This window comes from Scyliorhinus canicula, chromosome 3, assembly GCF_902713615.1.
Source record: "Scyliorhinus canicula chromosome 3, sScyCan1.1, whole genome shotgun sequence".
Taxonomy (NCBI): Eukaryota; Metazoa; Chordata; class Chondrichthyes; order Carcharhiniformes; family Scyliorhinidae; genus Scyliorhinus; species Scyliorhinus canicula.
In genome coordinates, this window is record NC_052148.1 from 254,291,701 (window position 1) to 254,315,792 (window position 24,092).

At 44.0% G+C, this 24,092-nt stretch overlaps 1 protein-coding gene across 1 annotated transcript in view; it reads right to left on the reverse strand.

Annotated features, from left to right (window-relative positions):
• Positions 1-24,092, reverse strand: part of LOC119963446 (neuronal vesicle trafficking-associated protein 1-like) — a 54,866-nt gene that overhangs the window by 15,568 nt on the left and 15,206 nt on the right. The window contains exons 3-4 of the mRNA XM_038792585.1: positions 17,287-17,403; positions 53-163 (exon numbers count right to left, since the gene is read on the reverse strand). Of these exons, the coding sequence (XP_038648513.1) occupies positions 53-163; positions 17,287-17,403 (228 nt within the window). The remainder of the gene's footprint in view (positions 1-52; positions 164-17,286; positions 17,404-24,092) is intronic.

The following is a 24,092-nucleotide window of genomic DNA, read 5'->3' on the forward strand; positions in this document are numbered from 1 at the left end:
AGAATACTTGCGAATTGCCTCATCACTTTATTTGTCAAAGGGCAGTTCTCACCTTGAACACAAATCCATCTGGGCAGCTGTGCTCATACTTGTAAGCTTTGTACACCACCAGGAACACTATGCAGGTAAGAAATGCCAGTGCAAAGAGAATGAGTACTGTGACCTGCAAAAGAAAAAGGTGCAGCATTATTTTTAAGGATTATACGCGGCCTCAAATTTACCTCAGGAAAATTATACTTTTGTAATTTACAAGATAGCGGCATTGTTTATCCCCTCCCTTACGGGCTATTATGAAAAGGATAACATTGTGATCATTGGATCATCAGTTCAGCATGGAATAGTAAAGAAAAAAATAGGAGGAAAATTAGAGCTGGTGATTCTCTTCACATCATCCCCATCCAGATGCTACAATGAGTCATGAACCAATATCGATTGACTGATACATCGGCTCCTTGGGAGACTACACGGCAACCTAACCAATATGTTGTGCAGTGCATTTATAGTGTAGACTGAGCATGCTGTACACCATATTAGTCTCCGCAGCGCATGCTTTTTTTTCCATCTGAATAACACAATGCTTTGAAAACAAATGTTTTTGAGCAACATCAAGCGTCTAACAGACCAAAAGTTAATTTCTACACTTACTGAAGGTCATGCGGCATAGGTTATAACTGAAATGAGACGGCAATGTAGAGAACATCAAGCGGCAACAAATTAATACAAGTGGTCAATTTTTGCAACCGCGAAGCATTACTCTTCCATGCTTTAGATGAACTAGGGTAACTGACTGTGAAATGTCTTTGTACAGGGAGGATCTATGAAAGTGTGACGTGTATCTGCGCAGAACACTAAACAATGCTCCAACATCTGTGTTCCAGCTCTCCAGGGATCACATAGTTAACAAACCAGAATGAAACCAAAATGCTGGAAAATCTCAGCAGGTCTGGCAGCATCTGTAGGGAGATAAAAGAGCGAACGTTTCGAGTCCAGGTGACCCTTTGTCAAAGCTGGTTAACAAAGCCTGTTATAAACAATTAGGAAGATAAATGTATTAAATATAAATAGATCCTGTAAAACAAGACCATCAAACTACGGAAAAGAACACTACACAGTACAAAATGCACAGTACAAAAATGCTGACAAACACACACACTTCTATACTGGTGTTAGAAAATGAACTGAATGATTATTAAATGTTTTTGTGTTGCACCTGGATGAGAATTGATTGCAAAAGCTTCTCAATTCCTAATTTAATTATGATCATTCCATCGAGTCATTATAAATTTGTGGTTATGCCCATTTTTTTATTGGTGATCTTAATTAGCAGTGGCTCACTTAAAAACTGAAACATCAATCAAAGTGATTCAAAGCTGTGCAGTGCAACTATTCAGATCTTGGCTAGAAATTGAATATGCAGGGGTAGAAATCGGTGTGGTCCCCTTTTGGGGCCTCAACTCAGCACTACGCAGGCAGTGCACAGCTTGTCGAAGAGGCTCAAGGATTGATGGAAATTGCCCCTGGAGCCTCATCGACGTTCTCGGGTGAGATGCTGACTCTAGGCACATCTCCACAGGCTGGTCATGTTGGTTTCACTAGTGTTCTTTAGGGAAGGAAATCTGCCACCCTTACCTGGTCTGGCCTACATGTGACTCCAGAACCACAGCAATGTGGTTGACTCTTAACTGCCCTCTGAAAGCCATTTGGTTTAAGGGCAATCTGTATGGGCAGCAAATGCTGGCATTGCCAGCGATGCCCAGATCCTGTGAAATAATTTTTTAAAAATTTAAATGGTCAGGCCGACCTGACGCTGTGAAGTCCTCTGGGGTTGCTGGAGCAGGCGCTAATAAGCCATCCGATTATAAAATCGGACTATTGCTTGGGCAAATGGTGGTGAGAAAAAAATAAGGGACCAAGCAGAAATCCTTGGGTGATCTCCAGAGGTGACAGTGCAGGATTGGAAACAGAAGCCATTGTGGACGATTCCTGTTACGATTGGATGGATAACAATGGAATCAGACCGACAGAAGACAGAGATAGTTGCATAATTTGCTGAAAAGGTCGGGTAGACTCAATTTCAGCAGAGAGAGAACACGTGAAGGTGCAAGAACGGCCAAGGCCTGGAGGAGGTGTACATCAAATTGTACCAAATTTAATCTTTGACTGAGCATGGCTGTTGTTTTATGGAATAGCATGATAATTAAATGAGCCAGAATTAAGAAACCTCACATTTATTTAAATCAGTTTCCACAGAAGAAAAGGAAGGAAAATTGGTCTTCAGCAGAGACGTTACCTCAGAGAAGATGTTAATCACCAATGTCGTGGAATTTCGAACAGATGATTTGTGCTTTTGTAATGTAATGATGGAAGGCAGGATCATGATACAACCATATCCTACTCAATGGGCAGATGAACCAAGCAGTTAACACAATGTGACATACAATGTTAAACTGACAAAACGGATAGCTGTAGTTCAATGTTATAGCTCGACGGAAAAAGAGGATTTTACTCTTGCCAAACTTCCCTTATTTCTGCAAATTGCTAGCATTTAAAATCTAATCCATCGCTTTTTTTGATTCATCTCGTTTTTTTCTCCCACTTTATAGCCTGCACTGTCACCCTTAAGCTTTCTTTAGGCTTCTATAAAAAGAAAGCTATTTGGGTGTAGGTGTGGGCAACGTGATGCTTCATGCTGATCATAACACAATTTCTGTAAATTGTTTTAATTGTTGGAAGCCCTCAAATTATTTTGCCTAATTGATGTATTTGCCAGTGCTAGTTAACCCTGATTATGTGTGACATTGCCAGGACAGATGGACAACAGGCGGGAAATGTTTCAGACGCAGAGAAATATTGTGCCCTTGCCTAGTTATTAGTCTATATTATTGGCTCTCTGGTGCATTATTCAGATATATGCCAAGGACTGCTCATCATCCAAGACCTATTGACAGCTTGTATCAAAAATGAGCCCTGCGATTGAAGAGACAGTTGTAAAACATGTCCATGGTCTGACCCCGGATAGAACAAGTAGTCACTGGGAGGCATAGAGCAACAATGCCAGCTTGATGTCATGTGATTGATGCCATATGCATGCTCTGATGCTTAGCTACAGGGCCTGCCACAGCTGTACTTCTATCCGTGTTGAAATCATCCCGATGAATCCAGCAGTGTCACACAGCCTGCCTGACTGCGGCGTATTCCAGATGGCATGCAAGAGTCACTCACTGAAAATCCATTATGGAAAATTATATTTTCCTACCAGTGAGCTCACTGATCCGGTTACTATTGGATTCATCATTGCATTTCAGTTTGCCTTGTGCATATAAATCTTCCTCTTTCTGATTGCATTTCTGGTTATTCCTGGATGCTGATCAGGACAACCACTTAATTGTCCAAGACGGCAATCAAAGTTGACTTAACATCTCAGCATTTATTCAACTGAGCCACTCATCATTAAAAGTGCCATAATAAGGACCCATAATTAATTTCCTATCACCGAGAAAGATGTAAGTATACTTCAATTTAATTCTTTAAACTTCATTTATGGGATGTGGGCGTCGCTGGCTAGGCCAGCATCATTGCCCTCGAGAAGGTGGTAGTGAGCTGCCTTCTCGAACCGCTGCTGTCCCTGTGGTGTAGGTACACCCAGAGAGCTGTCAGGGAGAGAGTTCCAGGATTTTGACCCAGTGGCAGTGAAGCAGTGGCAACATATTTCCAAGTCAGGATAATGAGCGGCTTGGAGGGGGACTTACAAATGGTGTTCTCAGGTACCTGCTGTCCTTGTCCTATATGGTAGTGGTCATGGGTTTGGTAGGTGCTGCCGAAGGAGCCTTGATGCATCTTAAAGATGGTACACACTGATGCCACTGTTCATCGGTGGTGGAGGGAGTGAATTTTTGTGGAAGGGGTGCCAATCTAACAGGCTGCTTTGTCCTGAATGGTGTCAAGCGCCTTTAGTGTTTTTGGAGCTGCACACATCCAGACAAGTGAGGAGTATTACATCACACTCCTGACTTTTGCTCTGTAGTTGGCGGACAGGCTTTGGGACTCAGGAAGTGAGTTACTTGCCGCAGGATTCCTAGCCTCTGACCTGTTCTTGAAGCCACAGTATTAAATGGCTAGTCTAGTTCAGTTTGTGGTCAATGGTAACCCCCACATGATGTTGATAGTGGGAGATTCAACATTGGTAATGCCATTGAATGTCAAGGTAAAGGACAGAGTTGCAAAAAATGTGTGTGTCTGAGTTCACTATTCAACTATGGAATGCTCTAAACACTTTACACAAAATGTAATTATGTGACAGTGTATCGGCACACACAAAACTCACTTCTGCTGGCTTACTTTGCTCCAAATGCCATATCTGGTACAGATTGAATGAGGCAAACTAAATCCACAACTTGAGTATTCACTGATCACATGACATATTGAGCTGTATTTAGATTGCATATTTTATTTAATAAATTCATGCTTCGTATCGTCAAATCACAAAATTCTTAAAGGATATTAATGAAACCCCTGACTGTGGTAATTACATTTCAACTTCATTTTGAAAACATAATCCTATGCAAAAATTAGACACTTTACTATGTTGCTACAAACAACATTTTTTCTGCGCATTTAACAACACCATTTTATGACATTTTTACACTCTCATCAGCTGAGATTTGAACCGAATCGACATCCTCGAGTAGAATGGTTTCCATGGCAGATCTCGGATCAAATGTTAAGCACCGAGATTCGGAAAATGATTTCCCCTGTCTACTGATAATTTAAAGTTTCTCTTTGTGTTAACACAATTGGAATTATCCGAAATAGATAATACCGCAAAATGGGAATATTAGCTTCAAAGATTTGTACGATTAAACTGATTGTACCTTCGAATCAAGAGGAGACTGCATTTTATTTCTCAATTTCATGGGGAAATGGTGAGGTACATCCACACATGCCAAAATTTGTACACATTTGTTTCACGGAAAGAATTCACTCACAGGTTATAATGATTCACATAGAAATTCACCCCCATGGTCTCAGCACTCACTAGACTTGCTTGTCTGTTCCTTCACAGCTGAACAGGAAGAGCTCTCAAGAAGGTGTTTTTCACCTTGGGGGTAAAGATTGTGGTAGAGACATTTCCAAAGGCATGCTATAGTGTGCCTTGGCCAACTGTCGAAGCACAGTTGGACTTCCCCTGCTCTCATACAGTGCGACAGTAAACATCAGACTACCAGCAACTTGCCCAGGATTCATTATAAAATTTACAATCATTTTCCCGCCGAGTTTATTTATCAGAGCGGATAACAAGGTCTCCTTATCAATGGGTGGGTACATTGCAGCATCTGATCCAATCGAGACATGAAAAAACCTGCACACAAGCATTGAGAGAATCTTTGTCTTAAGATTCTTCTTGTCTTATTCAGAAAGCAACCACCATCTTCCTGGTTTTCTCACTAGCTTAACAGTGTGTGCTTTAAATACAAGACAATGCGGTCATAATTGTGTTGGGTGTGAGTGGCACCAAATATATTGTCCCTGGCTGTAAAGTCCTGAGGAAATGGTAAACTAGTCAAAGTATAAATCAGTTCCCTCTTCGGGTTAAGATGTTTCCATAGGACTCCATTGTTGGGTCAACTGTTCTCTACAGCTTATCCAAAGATCAAATATTGCTCCCATTTTGCTAACACGTCTCTCCAGCTCTGAGAGTATACAAATAAAGCACATTGTTAATTCTCTGTCACTAACCCCCAACATTTCTGTGTCTCTATTTTATTAATATCAGGACTTGGGGTGTAATGGGTAGCATCCCAGCCTCTGGGCTAGAGGCTTTGGGTTCATGTCCCATGCCAGGATTTGTTGGCCATGGTGACGTGGCTCAAGGGTTGGTAATCCTTCCACCCACAATTCCCCAAAGAGAAAAAAAGAAAGTGTGAAGCTGAAAAAATTATGGTTAACCCTACTGTGAATTTCCCCTTCTGTTTCTTCCATGCTCCAAATACACCAGCCTACCCCACAATACACCAGTCTACAACAACCTCCACGAGACTACCCCACTATACACCAGGCTACACCAACCTACTTCACAATACACCAGCCCACACCAGACTACCCCACTATACACCAGGCTACACCAACCTACTTCACAATACACCAGCCCACACCAGACTACCCCACAATACACCAGCCTACCCCATAATACACCAGCCTACACCACTATACACCAAGCTACACCGAACTATCTCACAATAATAAGAGACCCAGGGTGATGATCTGGGGGCCCAGGTTTGAATCCCACCACGGCAGGTAATGGAATTTAAACTCAATAAAATATCTGAAATCAGAAGTCTAATGATGACCGTGATACCATTGTTGATTGTCGTAAAAAACATCTGGTTCACTAATGTCCTTTGGAGAAGAAAATCTGCCGCCCTGACCTGGTCTGGCCTACATGTGACTCCAGATCCACAGCAATGTGGTTGACTGATTTGCCCTCTGAAATGGCCTAGCAAGCCACTCAATTGTATTCAACCACTAGAAAAACACAAATAGGAATGAAACCAGACGGATCAGGCATCGAACCAGGCACTGGAAACAACAACGGCAAACCCAGCCCTGCCGACCCTGCAAAGTCCTCCTTACTAACATCTGGGGGCTTGTGCCTAAGTTGGGAGAGCTGTCACACAGACTAGTCAAGCAACAGCTTGACATAGTCATACTCACAGAATCATACCTTACAGACAATGTCCCAGACATCACTAACACCATTCCTGGGCCTTTACAATATTATGGGGAGGCGGGGGCATAGTGATGTTGTTGCTGGACAAGTAATCCCTTTCACCAGCAAGACAGACTCAGCAGAGGAGGCGGCACATGGTATACAGTCGGGAGGGAGTTGCTCCGGGAGTCCTCAACATCCACTCTGGACCTCATGATGTCTCATGGCTTCCGGTCAAACATGGGCAAGAAAACCTCCTGCTGAATACCACATTCCGGCCACATTCAGCTGATGAATCAGCATTCCTCATGTTGAATACCACTTGGAGGAAGCAGTGAGGTTGGTAAGATCACAGAATATACTCTGGGTGGGGGGCTTCAATGTCCATCACCTAGAGTGGTTTGGTACGACCACCGCAAACCTAGCTGGTCAGGTCCTAAATGACATTGTTGCTAGATTGGGACTGCAGCAGGTGGTGCGGAAACCAGCAAGAGGGGAGAAACACACTTGACCTTATCCTCACCAACCTGCCAATTGCATCTGTCCAAGAGATCGGTAGGAGTGACCACCTCACAGTCCTTGTGGAGAAAAAACCCCGTCTTCACATTGAGGATACCCTCCACCATGTTGTGTGGCGCTACCACCGTACTCAATAGGATAGACTTCAAACAGATCTAACAACTCAAGACTGGGCATCCATGAGGCGCTGTGGGCCTTCAGCAGCAGCAGAATTGTACTCTGCTACCTCATGATCTGGCAAATCACCCACTCTACCATTACTACCAAGCCAGGGGATCAACCCTGGTTCAATGAAAAGTGCAGAAGAGCATGCCAGGAGTAACACCAGGCATACCCAAAAATGAGGTGTCAACCTGGTGAAGCTACAACACAGGACTACTTGTGTGCCAAACAGCATAAGCAGCAAGTAGTAGACAGAGCTAAGCAATTCCACAAAGAACACATCAGATCTAAGCTCTGCAGTCTTGCTACATCCAGCTGTGAGTGGTGGTGGACAATTAAACAACTCACTGGAGGAGAAGGCTCCACAAATATCACCATCCTCAATGATGGAGGAGCCCAGCACATTCTGTGCAAAAGACCAGGCTGAGGCATTCGCAATAATCTTCAGCCAGAAGTGCCGAGTGGATGATCCATCGTGGTCTCCTCTGGAGGTCCCCAGCATCCAGCCTCCCCCAGACTACACTAGCCTCCATCAGACCACACCACCCTCCCCCAGACAACACCACCCTCCACAAGATTATGTCACCCTACACCAGCCTCCACCCCCTACACACGTCTCCACCAATTTACACCAGCCTAAACTCATGCACCAGCCAACCAGCACACTACTCCAGCTGACACCAGACTACACCAGCCAACAGCCTCCACCATCCCACACCTCCTCCACCACCCTACACCAGCCAACATCACACGACACCAGGCGACACCACACTACACCAGGCAACACCACTCTACACCAGCCGACACCACCCTACACCAGCCAACCACGACCCTTCAACACTCTACACCAGCCTCCACCATCATATACCAGCCTCCAACAGCTTCCACCAGCCTGCACTACCGTACAGCAGCCTCCAACAGCCACCACCAGCCCAGTATCAGCAACTTTTTGCTTCTCGGGTTTTCTTGTTTTCAATATTACAGAAGCAATAGTGGGAGCACTCTATTCACCTCAGTTACTTGAGCTAAAGGCAAAACGATTATCAGACAGGGTCACCACATCTTATTGCTGTTTAGATGGTGTCTGAACATGGAATGGTACAATTTCCGCTTGGAATTCCCGCCCTAAGTCTCTGCTTTTCTACCTCCTTTTCTCAGTGGGTTCTCCCACGGTAACATCAGTAGAAGTCCCAGTATAAATTCCTCTGTGTTCGTATGCCTTTTAGTGCTGCAGCTACTTCAGGTTACACCCAGAACTCCCAGGGAGAGGAATATTCAGAGCAAAGAAGTGATGTTTAATTTTAATAAGGCAATTGAATTACTGCAGGAAATTCATTATAGGAACAATAGCTTGCATTTATACACCTTAAATGCAATAAAGATGTTCAAAGGTACTTCATAGAAGCTTTAATCAGGCAAAATTTCACACCAAGCCACATAATGAGATATTTGGACAAGTGACTCAAAGCTTGCTGGAAGGAATAGTTTATGAGGAGTTTCTTGAGAGGAGAGAGAAAGGCAGAGATTTAGTGAAGGGTTTCAAGCTTAGGACTTAGGTCTCAGGACTGAAGGGAAGGTCACCAATGGTGAAGTGGTGTGCTGGAGACCAGAATAGGAGGAGCGCAGAGGTCTCATGTAGTTGTAGAGCCGGAGGAGGTTACTGATAGGGAGGCTCAAATCCATGGAGGGATTTAAAAATAAGGAAGAGAATTTTTAAATCGAGGCATTGCCAGACCGGAAGCCAATGTAGGTCAGCGAGCATAGGAGGGTGAATGTGACTTGACTTGGTATTAGAAAGAAAGATGTGCGGCTGGAGAGATTCATTCTTATCTTATCTTGCTGCCACAGTGTCCACTTGTACAGATAGGAATCACACGCTCGAACACTAGAGCTCACACATGTTAAAGCAGAACAGAATAGTGCTGGAGGCATTAAAAGATTCACTAGAATGACTCCAGTAGTGACTGAAACAGGACCAATTTTAACCCCCCACACCCAATAAGAGTAGAGTATGAGAGGGTAATATCATGACTGCACCTTCCCTCTGGTTTAATGCTGTATTCATACCAGATAATATTTTAACTCATGGGTTTTGGGGGGGCGCGTGACACCCTTATCAGGAGCTTCTTTAACTCCAAATCCTAGGACTTGTCTCCTCCCTCTGCATCTGGATCCATGACTTCCTGACCCATAGACCACAATCAGTAAGGGTAAACAACAACACCCTCTCCACGATAGTCCTCAATACCAGGGCCTGACAAGGCTGTGTACATAGGCCCCTACTATACTCCCTATACACACAAAACTGTGTGGCAAAATTTGGCTCCAACCTCCAACTACAAGTTTGCTGATGACGTGACCGTAGTGGGTCGGACCTCGAACAACGACGAGTCAGAATACAGGACGGAGCTAGAGAACCTAGTGACATGATGCAAGGACAGCAATCGCTCCCTCAACGTCAATGAAACTAAGGAGCTGGTCATTGACTTCAAGAAGCTAAGTATCATACACACCTCAGTCTACATCAATGGTGCCGAGGTGGAGATGGATGACAGCTTCAAATTCCTCAATGTGCACATGACCAACAAAATGTCCTGGTCTACCCATGTCAACGCTACGACCAAGGAAGCAAGACAGCATCTATACTTCCTCAGGAACTAAGGAAATTTGGCATGACCACATTGACTCGTACCAATTTTTTACAGATGCACCATAGAAGGCATCCTATCTGGTTGCATCACAGCCACATATGGCAACTGCTCGGCCTAAGACCGTAAAAAACTACAGAGAGCCGTGAACACAGCCCAGTCAATCACATGAACCCACCTTCCATTCATTGTCTATGCCCCCTGCTGCCTTGGGAAGGCTAGCAGCATAATCAAAGACTCGTCCCACCTGGGTTATTCTCTCTTCCAGCCTCTTCCATTGGGCAGGAGATACAAAAGTCTGAGATCACCCACTAACAGATTCAAAAACAGCTTTACCAGACTCCTGAATGACCCTCATATGGACTGAACTGATCTCTCCACGCATCTTCTCGACTGAGTAGTACTACATTCCGTATGCTTCACCCATGTCTGTGTCTATTTATTTACATTATGTATCGATCGTATGTCTTATGTTTTTTCGTGTATGGAACGATCTGTGTCCGGGCTGTACGCAGAACAATACTTTACAGTGTACCTCGGTACATGCGACAATAAACCCAAATCCAAATTCTAAAAATCAGTATCTGGTGTTGTCGATCAGACCCCGGTGCATAATAACTGTTGTGTGAAGTTGGTGCCTTATCTCAAACTCATGAGGGAAGGTTAGCATTCGGGAGCAGCAGGCCCTGAAGAGGACCAAAAAGAGAAGTAAATTTTGATCCACAGAGAACATTGGAAATAAAAATCCTGAAATCATTTAAGAAACAGTTGGATGCTGTACTGTGTGGATTATCGAGTCTTTCCGAATAGACGTTCCAAGATTAGTCGAAAGGTTCTCCTGACCTAGTGAATGTTAACCAATAAAACAACTGTGTCTCGTTGCATAATTTACAATACATTCAAGGAACAAAATCATTGAAATGGCGGGCAATGAAAATAAATTGAGAAATGGGCTAGAATTTTTTAACTGCAGAAAATGGAACATTTGAAGACTATCTTAGGGAGTGTGAAATAAATTCTATAAGTTCAAGGAGAAGAATAATAAGATCTGGAATAGGAAGGTCATGCCTAACCTTTTAAGTAAAAAAAAAATGATACTTAAAAATAAAGAAAAGCAAAGAAACTGAGCTGGGAGTCATATAAAATGTCAACTGAGGAATGAATGGAATATTAAAATAGACACAAGACTAGTAGAAACTCATGGATTGCGGATTGTCGAATATTTCTTTGGTTCCTGCTGATTAGTTATAGAAATAAATTTGGTGGTTTTGGTAGCTATGGAAAATGTTCAAATCATTTTTCAACAGGCTCGCAAGGTTCAAATTAAAAGTGCAGAAGCTGTAAAAGGTTGACATTATGGGCTGAATTTTGACATGGGGGCTGGGTAGGTGGAAGGGCGGGTTTCCGTCGGGAAGCCTGGACATTTATGTTTACCTGCATGGTTTGGAATTTTGACTCCACAGCATTCCCACTTACGCTTTGACAGGCATCCCACCCACAAATCGGCCTGACTGACAGACTTGACTTCCAATCGGGCGGGCATCCCAGAGCACTTCACAGTCAATGGCATGTAGTCAATGTCATGTAGGCAAATACAACAGCCAGCTTATGCACAACAAGCTCCGATAAATAGTATTGAGACAGTTGCTCAATTTAGTGATGTTGATTGAGGGAGGAATATTGACCAAGATAATTTCCTTCTTCCTGGGATATTTCATGTCCAGTTCAACAATCAGATGGGGATTTCAAATCGAAGACAGCATTCCCTCACTCTGAAATATAGTACTGAAGTGTTAGTGTAGATAATGTAACTGAGGCTCTGGAATGGGGCTTGATCCCTTCCGCTGAGGATCGGGGAGCTCATGGGAAGAGTAATAGAATTTGATATAAAAGTTGGCCAGACTTGGAACTGACACCTCAGACCTGGCTGGGATCTGAAGAGAATTATATTTATTATTACTTTGCAATAAAACTAGATTCTCTTTATCCACTCGCCTTAGACTTGTCTGTGGTCACTAAACCTCAGATGCCTTAAAGGCAAGAAGCTGGCGATGAGGATAGGATGTTGTAACCTGCACGAGACCTACAGGGTTGGAGCAATTAGTCTCCCCATGAGCCCCGTTGAGTACGAGCTCACTTGCTGAGGTGCAGTGAGCCCATGGACAGTGTAATAGACTTTGATCCAAGTCGGCCAGACTTTGAACGGGAATCTTATACCCAGCTAGGATCTGAAGAGTATTGTACATATTATTGCTTTGCAAAAAAACTAGATTCTCTTTATCCACTCGCCTGGACATGCCTGTGTTCACTAAACCTTAAAGGCAAGAAGGGTAGTGGGTGCCTGGAACTCGCTGCCGCAGGAGGTGGTGAAAACAGGTACAATAGTGATGTTTAAGGGGCATCTTGACAAATACATGAATAGGATGGGAATAGAGGGATACGGACCCCGGAAGTGTATAAGATTTTAGTTTAGACGGGCAGCATGGTCGGCGCAGGCTTGGAGGGCCGAAGGGCCTGTTCCTGTGCTGTACTTTTCTTTGTTCTTTGTTATCCTGAACCAAAGCTTTCACTTACGAGGAATGTCAGCTTTATGTACAGTGGGCCTTTGTAGCACAGAACTTGTAAGAAAATTCACCTCCAAACTCTGGAAATGGTGACATTCATCTGCAAATGTTTCTGGACACTGAGCCCGATCGACAATTTCCTATAAATTATCTATTCAGTGGGAACCACCTTTCTCGATCCAGGCATGACTAAGACAAGAGAACTGTTGAAAAAAGTAACAGCAAGACATTGAATAGAAATCTCAATTACGACAATCATTCAGGAATTCACAAAACTTACAAAACACTGATGTGCCTTTCCTGTCATATGAGCCAGTGAGACATTGGCATATAGCCCGGGGACCTGAAAGGTGGCGTTTCATGCTGGGTTCACACAAGTATCACGTTGGCACAGACTACACCAGCAGTGGCCTCCATTTTTCACATTCATGCCAATATCAAAATTATAATGGAAGTGGGAACAGATGGAAACAAATTGGCTCGAGCTGAGTAGTTAAAAATCAGGCCTTTCAAACACAGGATGGAAGAAGTTTTTAATTGGCTTCTTCATTAAAGTAATTGTAGTTCCAAATAAACAGTCTTTAAGATAAGATCATCAATGTGAATCATTCGCAGGGTAACAATTGCAGAGCACATTAAGGGCCGTATACTGTATCTAACAGATACCAATTAACATTATAGTCCAAACAAGCACACAAATTAAATTTCAACCAAACAGATATATTGAGTTTCATATCCCTATAGAATCCCAGGAGATTCTCATTTGGTATTTAGGTCATTCTGATATGCAGCAGGCTTACTATTCAGACAGAAAAATCTTTTTCTCCAATGCACTGACAGCAACCCAGAAGGCAGTATGTGAATCTAAGGGGACGGAGTGGACTCGTATCGGACTGCGTTTTAACAGCTTTCCTGCCAAGCTGGTTTCAATTGCATTGAAATACCTCAGCCTGCAACTTGATCTATGGAGACAACTTAAATACCTTTGCACCATTTGTAACGACCATTTTGAAATGGCTGTAATGTTTCTTTGACTGTACTGAAGCACTCAAGAGTTCAACATGAAGTATGTCGAGAACCTGCATATTATTGTACTTTGTGTGAAGGCCATTTTGAAATTTTGCAATGTTCTTTCAGGCATTTTATGAATAAAGTATATTTTTGCAACAAAACAAATGGTGGTTTCAGCTGTCGGGACCCAATAGAGTATTTTCATAGAATTCTTACAGTGCAGAAGGAGGCTATTCGGCCCATCGAGTCTGCATCAGCCCTTGGAAAGAGCACCCCACTTAAGCACACACCTCCACCCTATCCCTATAACCCAGTGACTCCACCCAACCTTTGTGGACACCCAAGGGCAACTTATCATGGCCAATCCACCTAATCTGCACATATTTGGACTGTAGGAGGAAACCAGAGCACCTGGAGGAAACTCACCAGGCACGGAGAGAACGTACAGACTCCGCACAGACTATGACCCAAACCGGGAATCGAACCTGGGACCCTGAATCTGTGAAGCAACTATGCTAACCACTGTGCTACTGTGTTGCCAGAAATAGGCAGGCCACTGGCCTCCAGGGAGTTGGCTACCTGTTGGCACTCAGTTAAGTGTGGGGAAGTGGGAGGCCACTGAATAAAAGGGATACACTTTTCTCAGGGAAAGTAAAAGCGTGAAGTGAGAATGCACTGTCTGCGGAAGAAGTTGAGTCGGAAACATTAGGGACCTTCAAGCAGCTATTGGATAGGTACATGGATTACGGCAGAATGATGGGGTGTAGATTAATTTGTTCTTAATCCAGGACAAAAGTTCTGTGCTGTATTTTTCTAAGGGCCTCTTTAGCTCTATGATTGTTTACATTTACATCTGGCAGAATAGGTTCCCTGCTCAGCATAGACTTAAAATTTCTGTCCGAGCCCAAGTGACATGCAAGTTGCTGTCAGAAGGAAAAAAACAAAGCCTTTCAATCTTCATCATAAGACTTCCCACACGGATGCAGTGCACGCCCCCGACACTGGAATAAGGGCCCTGCTAGCTATGGGCAGGCAATTTACCACATTCCGTCAAGATCAAAAGGGCAGGCCCTGCGTGGTTTTCTAGCATGTAAATTTCCAGGACAGTAAAATGCCCACCTATCTGGTTTTGTAAGGCGAGTACGGTTAAAATCTTCCTGCCGAGTTTTCTCATTGACCATGTGTTGCTTGCAAATTTGGGAAAAGTAGATGCATGTGATAAAAATGTGACTTGCAGAACGTAGAACACTTTAGCGCAAAGATTTGCACAGAGCTCCCAAGCGCTGCACAAACAAACATTTCATACACAATGTAGAGCCCTAACAATGACGAACACTAATCAGATTAGACCAAGCCATCTTTCACCATACCAATTATCGTAACCCATTATTGTTACCACTGTAAATATAAAGGTTGATTCACAGGTGAAGAGCCATCTGGCAGGAAGTTATGGTCAGAAAATTACATGCTGCAGTCCTTGGTCTACTGTCCATTTATTTAAACAAAGACTATTTGGAGCCTCCTGATTTCAACCCCAGGGTTTTAAAGAAAGCATTGCAGATGATTTAACAATAATCTTCCAAAGTTCTCTCTATACAGGAATTTTTGCTTCAGATTGAAAAATTGCACATGTCACTCTGCAATTCAGACAGAAACTAAAGAATTAAGAGCCAAATATCTCTTGTCAGGAAATTGCTAACGTCAATAAATAAATATAGATAGAGTAACTGAACACCATCAACATTTTCAGCTGATCAGAGCCTGAAAGGAATAATAACGGGATGAACTTGGTAACTTTTTTAAATAGACAGGGGAATGTTTATCTTATTTATATTGACTGCCAGAAGGCATCTGATAAAGTTCCTCATGAGAGACTGTTGGCTAAAGCTGAAGCTCCTGAAATTGAAGGTAAACTATTCATCTGATTCGGAAATTGACCAGATGGCAGGCAACAGCAAGGGAAATAATGCGTAGGTGCTGTATTGGCAGATATGATTCTCCCACATGGATCTATGTTGGGGCCCCCAACTATTCACTGCATGTATTATCGACTTAGATGATAGGAGAGAAAGCGGCATCTAGAGGTTTGCTAGTGACACACAAAGAGGTTGATATGTAAACAGTGTAAATGTAGACATATCACAAAGAGGTATGAATAGATTAAGTGAATAGGCAAAACTACGCCAAAGGATTTCAATGTAGACACTATGAAGCCATCCACTTGGTGCCTAAAAAGACTGAACCGGCTACTTTCTAAACGGTGAAAAGTCAAAAATAGTGGAGGCCCAAAGAGGCTTTGAGATCCAGACACACAGTTTATGTTAAAACTTTTAATAACAGGTGCATAAAATAATGAAAAAGGCAAATAGAATGCTGGCTTTCATATTTAGAGAACTAGAACACAAGACTTATACTACAAAATCCTAGTTATGCCACGCATGGGGCTGAGTTGTATATGCCCCTGGCGGGTATTCTTCATATAGGGGGGCATAGAAAATAGGTCAGGAACCCACCCCACCAGCTTCCTGGCCACCCCCGAGTTCACCCTCCAATATACCACAAGTGGGCGGGTACGTAAATCGGCACACCACCCACCAAACTTAAATAGGTACTTAAGGGTCAATCAGGTTAGTTATCACGACAATTGACCCTGATTACCATGCCTATATTGTAAAATGGTTGGCGCGGGCAACCAGATGGGAGCGGGCAGCCTGACATTTTCCTGGAGATTGTAAAGGGCGGGCTGGAAATGGGGTGTGACACTTTGGGGGCTGCCTTTTACCGATCATGGGGCACCCCCCCCCCCCCTTTACCGATCATGGGGCACCCCCCCCCTCCCCCCCCCAAGGTCCAATGCCCCTTTCTTCCTGCGTTTTCCCTTTCTTAATCAACCGGATGGCCAACAGTTTCAAGGGACAGGATTGCCGTCTGCCCCCTCCCTGTATTATTCCAGCTCTGGAGTGAGCAGTTCTGGGCGCCACACCTGGACGGAGTGCAGTACAGGTTTACCAGAATGATAAGTGGTGTCCACGGGTTACGTGTGAGCCAAGATTGCAATGCTCAATATTGTATTCACTGGAATTTAGTAGGTTAAGGGGTGACTTGATCAAAGTTTTCAACATATGAAAGAGAACTGATAAGTTTCTCTCTCCACCTTGTTTTTGTTGGTTGGACAAGGACGGAGGACATAGCCTAAAAATTGGAGCCAGGGGGTTCAGAAATGATATTAGGAAACACCTCAGGCCATTTGAAATTAGGCCAGTTCTGCGCCATATTAATCTGCCCTTAATACCCAATGCTTACAAATTTAAGTTCTAGTTCTGGGAGCTACATCGGTGTAGAGCTCGGGAACTTCAGGTTTCAATCAGTCCACCATGAGATCGATTGGCTAACGTACACATTAAATTATTGCATGTAAAGGTCAGCAGATCATAATAAAATCAAGAGCTAGGATGTGGTAGAAACATCTGGAGGAACAGAGAACAGGAATGGTCACCCCAATTCTTCCCACGTGCCTTTCTGTAGCCTGTCTGAGCCTTTGGGTTATTCTTTGAAATTCACTCATTTTCATACATTTAACAGACCATCTCAATGTAATGCCCGTGAAGTGCACTGTGGAGTAGGTGATCAGGTTGCTGTGAAAACTAGGACCATCCTTTCAGTCAAAGACAATTACCTTGAACCGCTCCGAAACCCCGTCGGTGAAGCTGATGGTAAATTCAGCAATTTTCGGTGCTTGAAACTTGCCTTTCTTTTGACTTGGCTGGTATTCTGCCCTTGTTTTAACTATAACCTAGAAGGAAGAGAAATAAATCAGCTTGGCACAGTTATGTGCCCTACTCAGTACATATCAGCTAAAATACCACATGCACTTACATTCTCCCAGAGGACATAGCTGTTCAGTAACAGCCTGATTACATACAATGTCAATTCCACTATATTGTGCCTACTGTTTGCAAAATAAACCATTCCAAGGTGCAACTTTCAGACAAGAATTCATAAAAAGCCAAAAGGTTTGTACTTGTCTTAGACACATCACCAGTAATCACAAGGTCCATTTGGTATACTTGTGCCAATATGCCATGGGAACAATTACTCTGAAACAATATGGTTCTTCTATTTTACTTCAATACCTTAAATTGCACCTCGCTATCAGCACAAGTGGTAGATCTGTAACAAACAGAACATCCTACTCGAGATATAGAGCTCAGAATGGCATCCCGAAAGGCAGGACAAAAGCTGTTGTCTGTATTCTGTTCAAGTAGGCGTAATATGAAATCTTCACCCAATCACATTTGCGCATCACTGAGATCGAGGGACATCTTGAACATTGCTCAAAAAAACCACTTTGTCACCAGCCTTAAACCAACTTGTGTGTTGAGTCTTGTAAATCAAACCTCCACTCCAGACTCTTGTTTTGTGCAGTATCTGCAATGCTGTGGTCAATAATTAACAAAATCTCAGGTTCGCACACATGTTAATTAGCTTAATTAAAATTGATTTTATAAACACGAGAAATTACACCTTCAGGGGTGCACCCATCGTCCTCATCTCCCACGACCCCCCCCCCCCCCCCCCCCCCCCCCCCCTTTCCATTCACAGCGCCCCACAGCCCCGGTCTCGAGGCAAAACAGAAAATGCTGGACAGGTACTCAGCAATTCTGGAAGAATCTGCAATGAGAGAATCAGAGGTAACATTTTAGGTCAAGGACATTTCTGCAGAACCAAAAATCCTTTCAGTACAATTGTCTCACTATGGTAGTGGTAGTGACTATAGTGTTTTATGATAACAAAGCCACCTTTCACCCTGGCCTGCTCTGTGGACCTCCGTCCCACTTTTCTGCCCCTTTACAAACCTTCTCAAAGCGTACCTTTAAGCCAAGATTGCAGACTACTAATTTCCACGCCCTCTGTTTTATTCATCTCTCTACTTTTTCTACCTCGTCCATAAAGTGTTTTAGAATGGTTTCTACATTAAAAGGCACTGTAGAAATCACAAGTCACATTGTTGACGCCAGCTGAACGGTTTATGAACATTGGTTGAAGTCAAAATCAGACAAAACTGAATAGCTAATTGCCAGTATGGTCTCGCACATGCAGAACTGCACACGCACTGGAGGTCATCCAGCATTTGTTCAACCATGCCCCAACATGTCAGAACCTTAAAGGAGAAATAAATTAGGCAGGACAACTTCGAGTCTCCGGCTTCAACAAAGTTAAATTCAAATCTATTGGAAAATAAAATCAGGGAGAAGAAATATTGCAGGAACTGAATGGTGACAAAATGAAAGCTCCACTTCTCGCTCCTCATTAACTATTCTTTTGATAACCTGTATAAAACGATCATTCACAAGTCGAGCAAATGTGAAAAACTTTAGCAGACCACTGTTACACAAATTGCAGCTAGTGAGAGCCTAATGATGAAAGAAATTTGAACAGTGCAGATTCTTGCTGGTGTTCATATTCTGCCTCAATGTATTCTCAATCCACAGGGCAAGTAAAGAGTTGTAGCTTGGACTACTTATGCACTGAGTTGGTAAAAACGCACCGAAGATCACAGATGTTCCTGTACAACCTTCGGTCCCAGATGATCATAACTGAGATTTACGGCTGAATCTTCCATGCCCACTGGCGATAGGCTGGAAGGTGATGGGGCTCGGAGGCGAAGGGGCTGGGAGGGGCGAGGGGGCTGGGAGAGGCCACGGGGCTGGGAGGCTGGGAGAGGCCAAGGGGCTGGGAGGGGCGAGGGGGCTGGGAGAGGCAAAGGGGCTGGGAGGCGAGGGGGCTGGGAGGCGAGGGGGCCGGGAGGCGAGGGAGCCGGGAGGCGAGGGGGCCGGGAGGCGAGGGGGCCGGGAGGCGAGGGGGCCGGGAGGTGAGGGGGCAGACCAATTAAGCCTTTAAGTGGTGAAACCATCGGCTGAAAGCTGACGGCCTCTCAACAGGGCGGAGAGTCGCGTTAATGTTTACTCCATGGCCCACACATGGATTTTTGGAGGCAAAGGCACCACCAATGCTCAACGAAGTAGAAAGATTTAGGATCAGGAGTAGGCCATTCAGCCCATCGAGTCTGCTCTGCCATACAATTCGATCATGTCTGATCCTCGATCTCAACATCCTTGCTCCTGTTCTCTCCCCATACCCCTTGACACTTTTAGTGACTAGAATTCTATCTATTAGTTTCTTAAATACATTCAGTGACTGTACCCTCCACATGCACAGACGGGACACCTCCTATTTTCTGCCGCAGCTAGAAATACATCAAGCTCTTAGTACATTTTCTATAGATCTTTGTTGGGATTCAGGGACACCACTTATACATGACAATAAAAATCAACAATGGATATCAAGTGACAATCTTCCTCTGTGTGTGTTGCCATTAAACTAGTGTCTGGCTTACTTCACTCATTTATAGTTGGAGGTTTTCCATCTTATCAGCCCATCTGGATAAAGTGGAAACAGCGAATTTTCTCATCCAGTCACTTTATTCAATGGCTGTTCGATGGTTTGATGAATTAGCGATTGAGTCTGTCACTTGCATTTTACCAATTTTCTGATGCACCATCAAAATATAAAACCTGTTAGAATATGTCCTGACAGTTTGATTGAAAATCCTCATCCACTGCATCTAAGGACGCTGGTGAATCATTTGAGCCTTCTCAATCTTAAGCAACTTGCCGATTTCCCAGAAGGCAGTCTTCCTAAAACGTTTCTCCCTTGCCTGATTGAAAACTTATTTCCCCACAGTAGCAGATGCCATCATTCTGGCCACCAGTTCCATAATGGATGTACGTTAGGGTTAGTGAAATAGTCTGGGTATATTGCTATGTATAGAATCTTACTGTGCACTTCGATGCCACTCACCCGCCATGTCTGTACCCATTATCAATGGTAGAGGACATCATTAGCCATAGTCTTTCTTTCACAGCAATCATCTTTGAAAAAATTTTTCACATATTCTGCCCTCATCTTCACCATTATGTACTTTGCCTATGCACACACTAGTAATAGCAATCCTTATCTGTTTCAGGAGTTTCTCTGGGCAGTTGAATGCATGGCCTCCAATTGCAGTGCAATCAAAATTAAATGTGTGCAAGTAGCCAGAATTAGAATGGGCACAGATATCTCTGGGGTTTGCAGGACTAGAGAAGGCTGCAGAAAAAGGCAGAGGTGAGGTAATGGAGGCATTTGAAAACAAGGGACTGAATAATATGGGGCACGGTGGAAGTGTGGGGGTGGCACCGCCCCCCACTGCCTTCTGCCCAAAGTTCCTTTGTCCTCAAATAGTCCTCAATACCGGTGCCCCGCAAGGCTGCGTACTTAGCCCCCTACTCTACTCCCTGTACACACACGACTGCATGGCAAAACTTGGTTCCAACTCCATCTACAAGTTTGCTGACGATACGACCATAGTGGGCCGGATCTCGAATAACGACGAGTCCAAATACAGGAGGGAGATAGAGAACCTAGTGGAGTGGTGTAACGACAACAATCTCTCCCTCAATGCCAGCAAAACTAAAGAGCTGGTCATCGACTTCAGGAAGCAAAGTACTGTACACACCCCTGTCAGCATCAATGGAGCCGAGGTGGAGATGGTGAGCAGTTTCAAATTCGTTGGGGTGCACATCACCAAAAATCTATCCTGGTCCACTCACGTCGATGCTATCACCAAGAAAGCACAACAGCGCCTATACTTCCTCAGGAAACTAAGGAAATTCGGCATGTCCACATTAACCCTTACCAACTTTTACAGATGCTCTATAGAGAGCATCTTATCGGGCTGCATCACAGCCTGGTATGGCAACTGCTCGGCCCAGGACCGCAAGGAACTTCAGAGAGTCGTGAATACTGCCCAGTCCATCACACAAACCTGCCTCCCATCCATTGATTCCATCTACACCTCCCGCTGCCGGGGGATGCGGGCAGCATAATCAAGGATCCCTCCCACCCGGCTTACTCACTTTTCCAACTTCTTCCATCGGGCAGGAGATTCAGAAGTCTGAGAACACGCACGAAAAGACTCAAAAACAGCTTCTTCCCCACTGTCACCAGACTCCTAAATGACCCTCTTATGGACTGACCTCATTAACACTACACCCTGTATGTTTCAACCGATGCCAATGCTTATGTAGTTACATTGTATATCTTGTGTTGCCCTATCATGTATTCTCATGTATTTTCTTGAATTCTGTTTAATTCCCTTTTCTTCCCATGTACTGAATGATCTGTTGAGCTGCTTGCAGAAAAATACTTTTCACTGTACCTCGGTACACGTGACAATAAACAAATCCAATCCAATCCAGTTCCTCTGGGAAAAATACCTGGATGGAACCTAGATGCTCCATGCCGAACCACCCTGCAGCCATAAACCTCTGTGGGGACAACGGAGGGCCAAGTGAGACTTCTGCTCCTCGACTGGGGAGGAGGTTCCTCACCCTCGAGCTGCAGGCCAGTCTGATTGCCCGGCAGTTCCATCAGACCCAGCAGCACCAGAAAGGTGCCAGTGTCCGCTGCCAGGATTGTAGAACAGCAAAAAGTCTTACAACACCAGGTTAAAGTCCAACAGGTTTGTTTCAAACACGAGCTTTCGGAGCACTGCTCCTTCCTCAGGTGAATGGAGAGGATGGCTGAGGAAGGAGCTGCGCTCCGAAAGCTCGTGTTTGAAACAAACCTGTTGGACTTTAACCTGGTGTTGTAAGACTTCTTACTGTGCTCACCCCAATCCAACGCCGGCATCTCCACATCAGGATTGCAGAAGACAGCCAATGCCACATGGATCATCAGAACAGGCAAGTCGGAGGTCCTGGGCCAAGTGGCTTTAAATAGAGGGAGCTGGTAGAATGGTGGGTGGGGGGAGGGGGGGGGGGGGGGGGGGGGGTGGCATCTGACCTAATTGGGGGGAGGGGGTAATCCAGTGATTGGCAAATGACAGCCCCGAAAGAGTGATCACCACCCTTTCACCGATGAGTGAAAAAAATCAGACTTCCTGCTTCTGCCCAGCTGTTCATGCCAGAAGTGATTTTCACAGTAACTTCATTGCAATGTTAATGTAAGCCTACTTGTGACACTAATAAAGATTATTATTATTTTATGGTGCGGGCAGCATATTATTATCAGGGTCAATTGGTTTGAACATGAGTCATCTTGATCCTCGATTATTCATTTAAATATGGCAGTTGGGCTGCCAAAAGCAATGTACGTCTGCCCACATTCATAGGGCTGGTTTAGCACACTGGGCTAAATCGCAGGCTTTTAAAGCAGACCCAGGCAGGCCAGCAGCATGGTTCAATTCCTGTACAGCCTCCCGAACAGGTGCCGAAATGTGGTGACTAGGGGCTTTTCACAGTAACTTCATTGAAGCCTACTTGTGACATTAAGCAATTTTCATTTCACTTCATTTACCGTATTATGGGGGTGAACTCGGGGGTGAAGCGGGGAAGGTGCTGGGATGGTTGCCCATCCTATTTTACATGCCCCATCCCCATGGGAAACACACCTGCCGGGGGTATGTAAAATACAGCCTCAGGTGCTGCTTACCAGGAACCAAAGTAGGTCATCGAGCACAGTGGTGATGGCTGAACGGGATTTGTTAAGAGTTAAGGTATAGGCAACAGAGTTTTGGTTGCGGTTAAGTTTATGCAGAGTGGAAGATGCGAGGCCGACCGGGAGTACATTAGAATAGTCAATCCTAAAGGTAACAAAGGCATGGGTGAGGATTTCAGCAGGTGTGCTGAGACAAGGGATGGAGATTGGCAATGTTTCACAGGTGGAATAGGAGCTCTTAGTGATAGTGTGGACGTGGTTAGATGCTCAGTTGGAATCAGACATGACACCAAGATTTTGCAGGGTTAAATTTCTCTTTGTGCTCAGCTACAGTGGCTAAAACAATAGATGTTTCACTGAAGTAGTGTGGTCAGCACAGTGCCATTTCTATAAGATCATTCAGATGCTCTTTTTCATGGGTCACAATTCATTGTCTTTCAATTTGATCCCCAAATTGTTACGACTTTGGATTCTCACCACCACTGATCTGTTATTCAAAGGCTTCTCAAGATTTAAAGTGTTGGTTGTGATTCATTTCATGACATTTCTTTTTCCAAATAATCTCATTAACAGTGATATATTTTTGTACCAACCTTTGGTTTCATGTATGTATTGTGTGGAAATATCATTTGCAATTTCAACAATAAAGAGACAAATTATTCATCCATTTTGCCTGTCAGGATATTATTGCTGAGTGAAGTGTCTATTTCCTCCTTTATAGATATTTAGGTTACAGATGTAACTGTCATTGACACCAAGCACAAGGTGCTTGAGTAGATAAGTGAGATCCATTTAAAGGATGCTAAGCCTAACTGATTCTGTGAAAGAAGCAGAATTCCAAAATGTCAGATACCCTTTCCATATTCTTGAGTAAAAGACCTAATTATCTATAATTTGTTGTAATCCTTATCCACTGTATGGACAATTTGCACAAAGTACCAG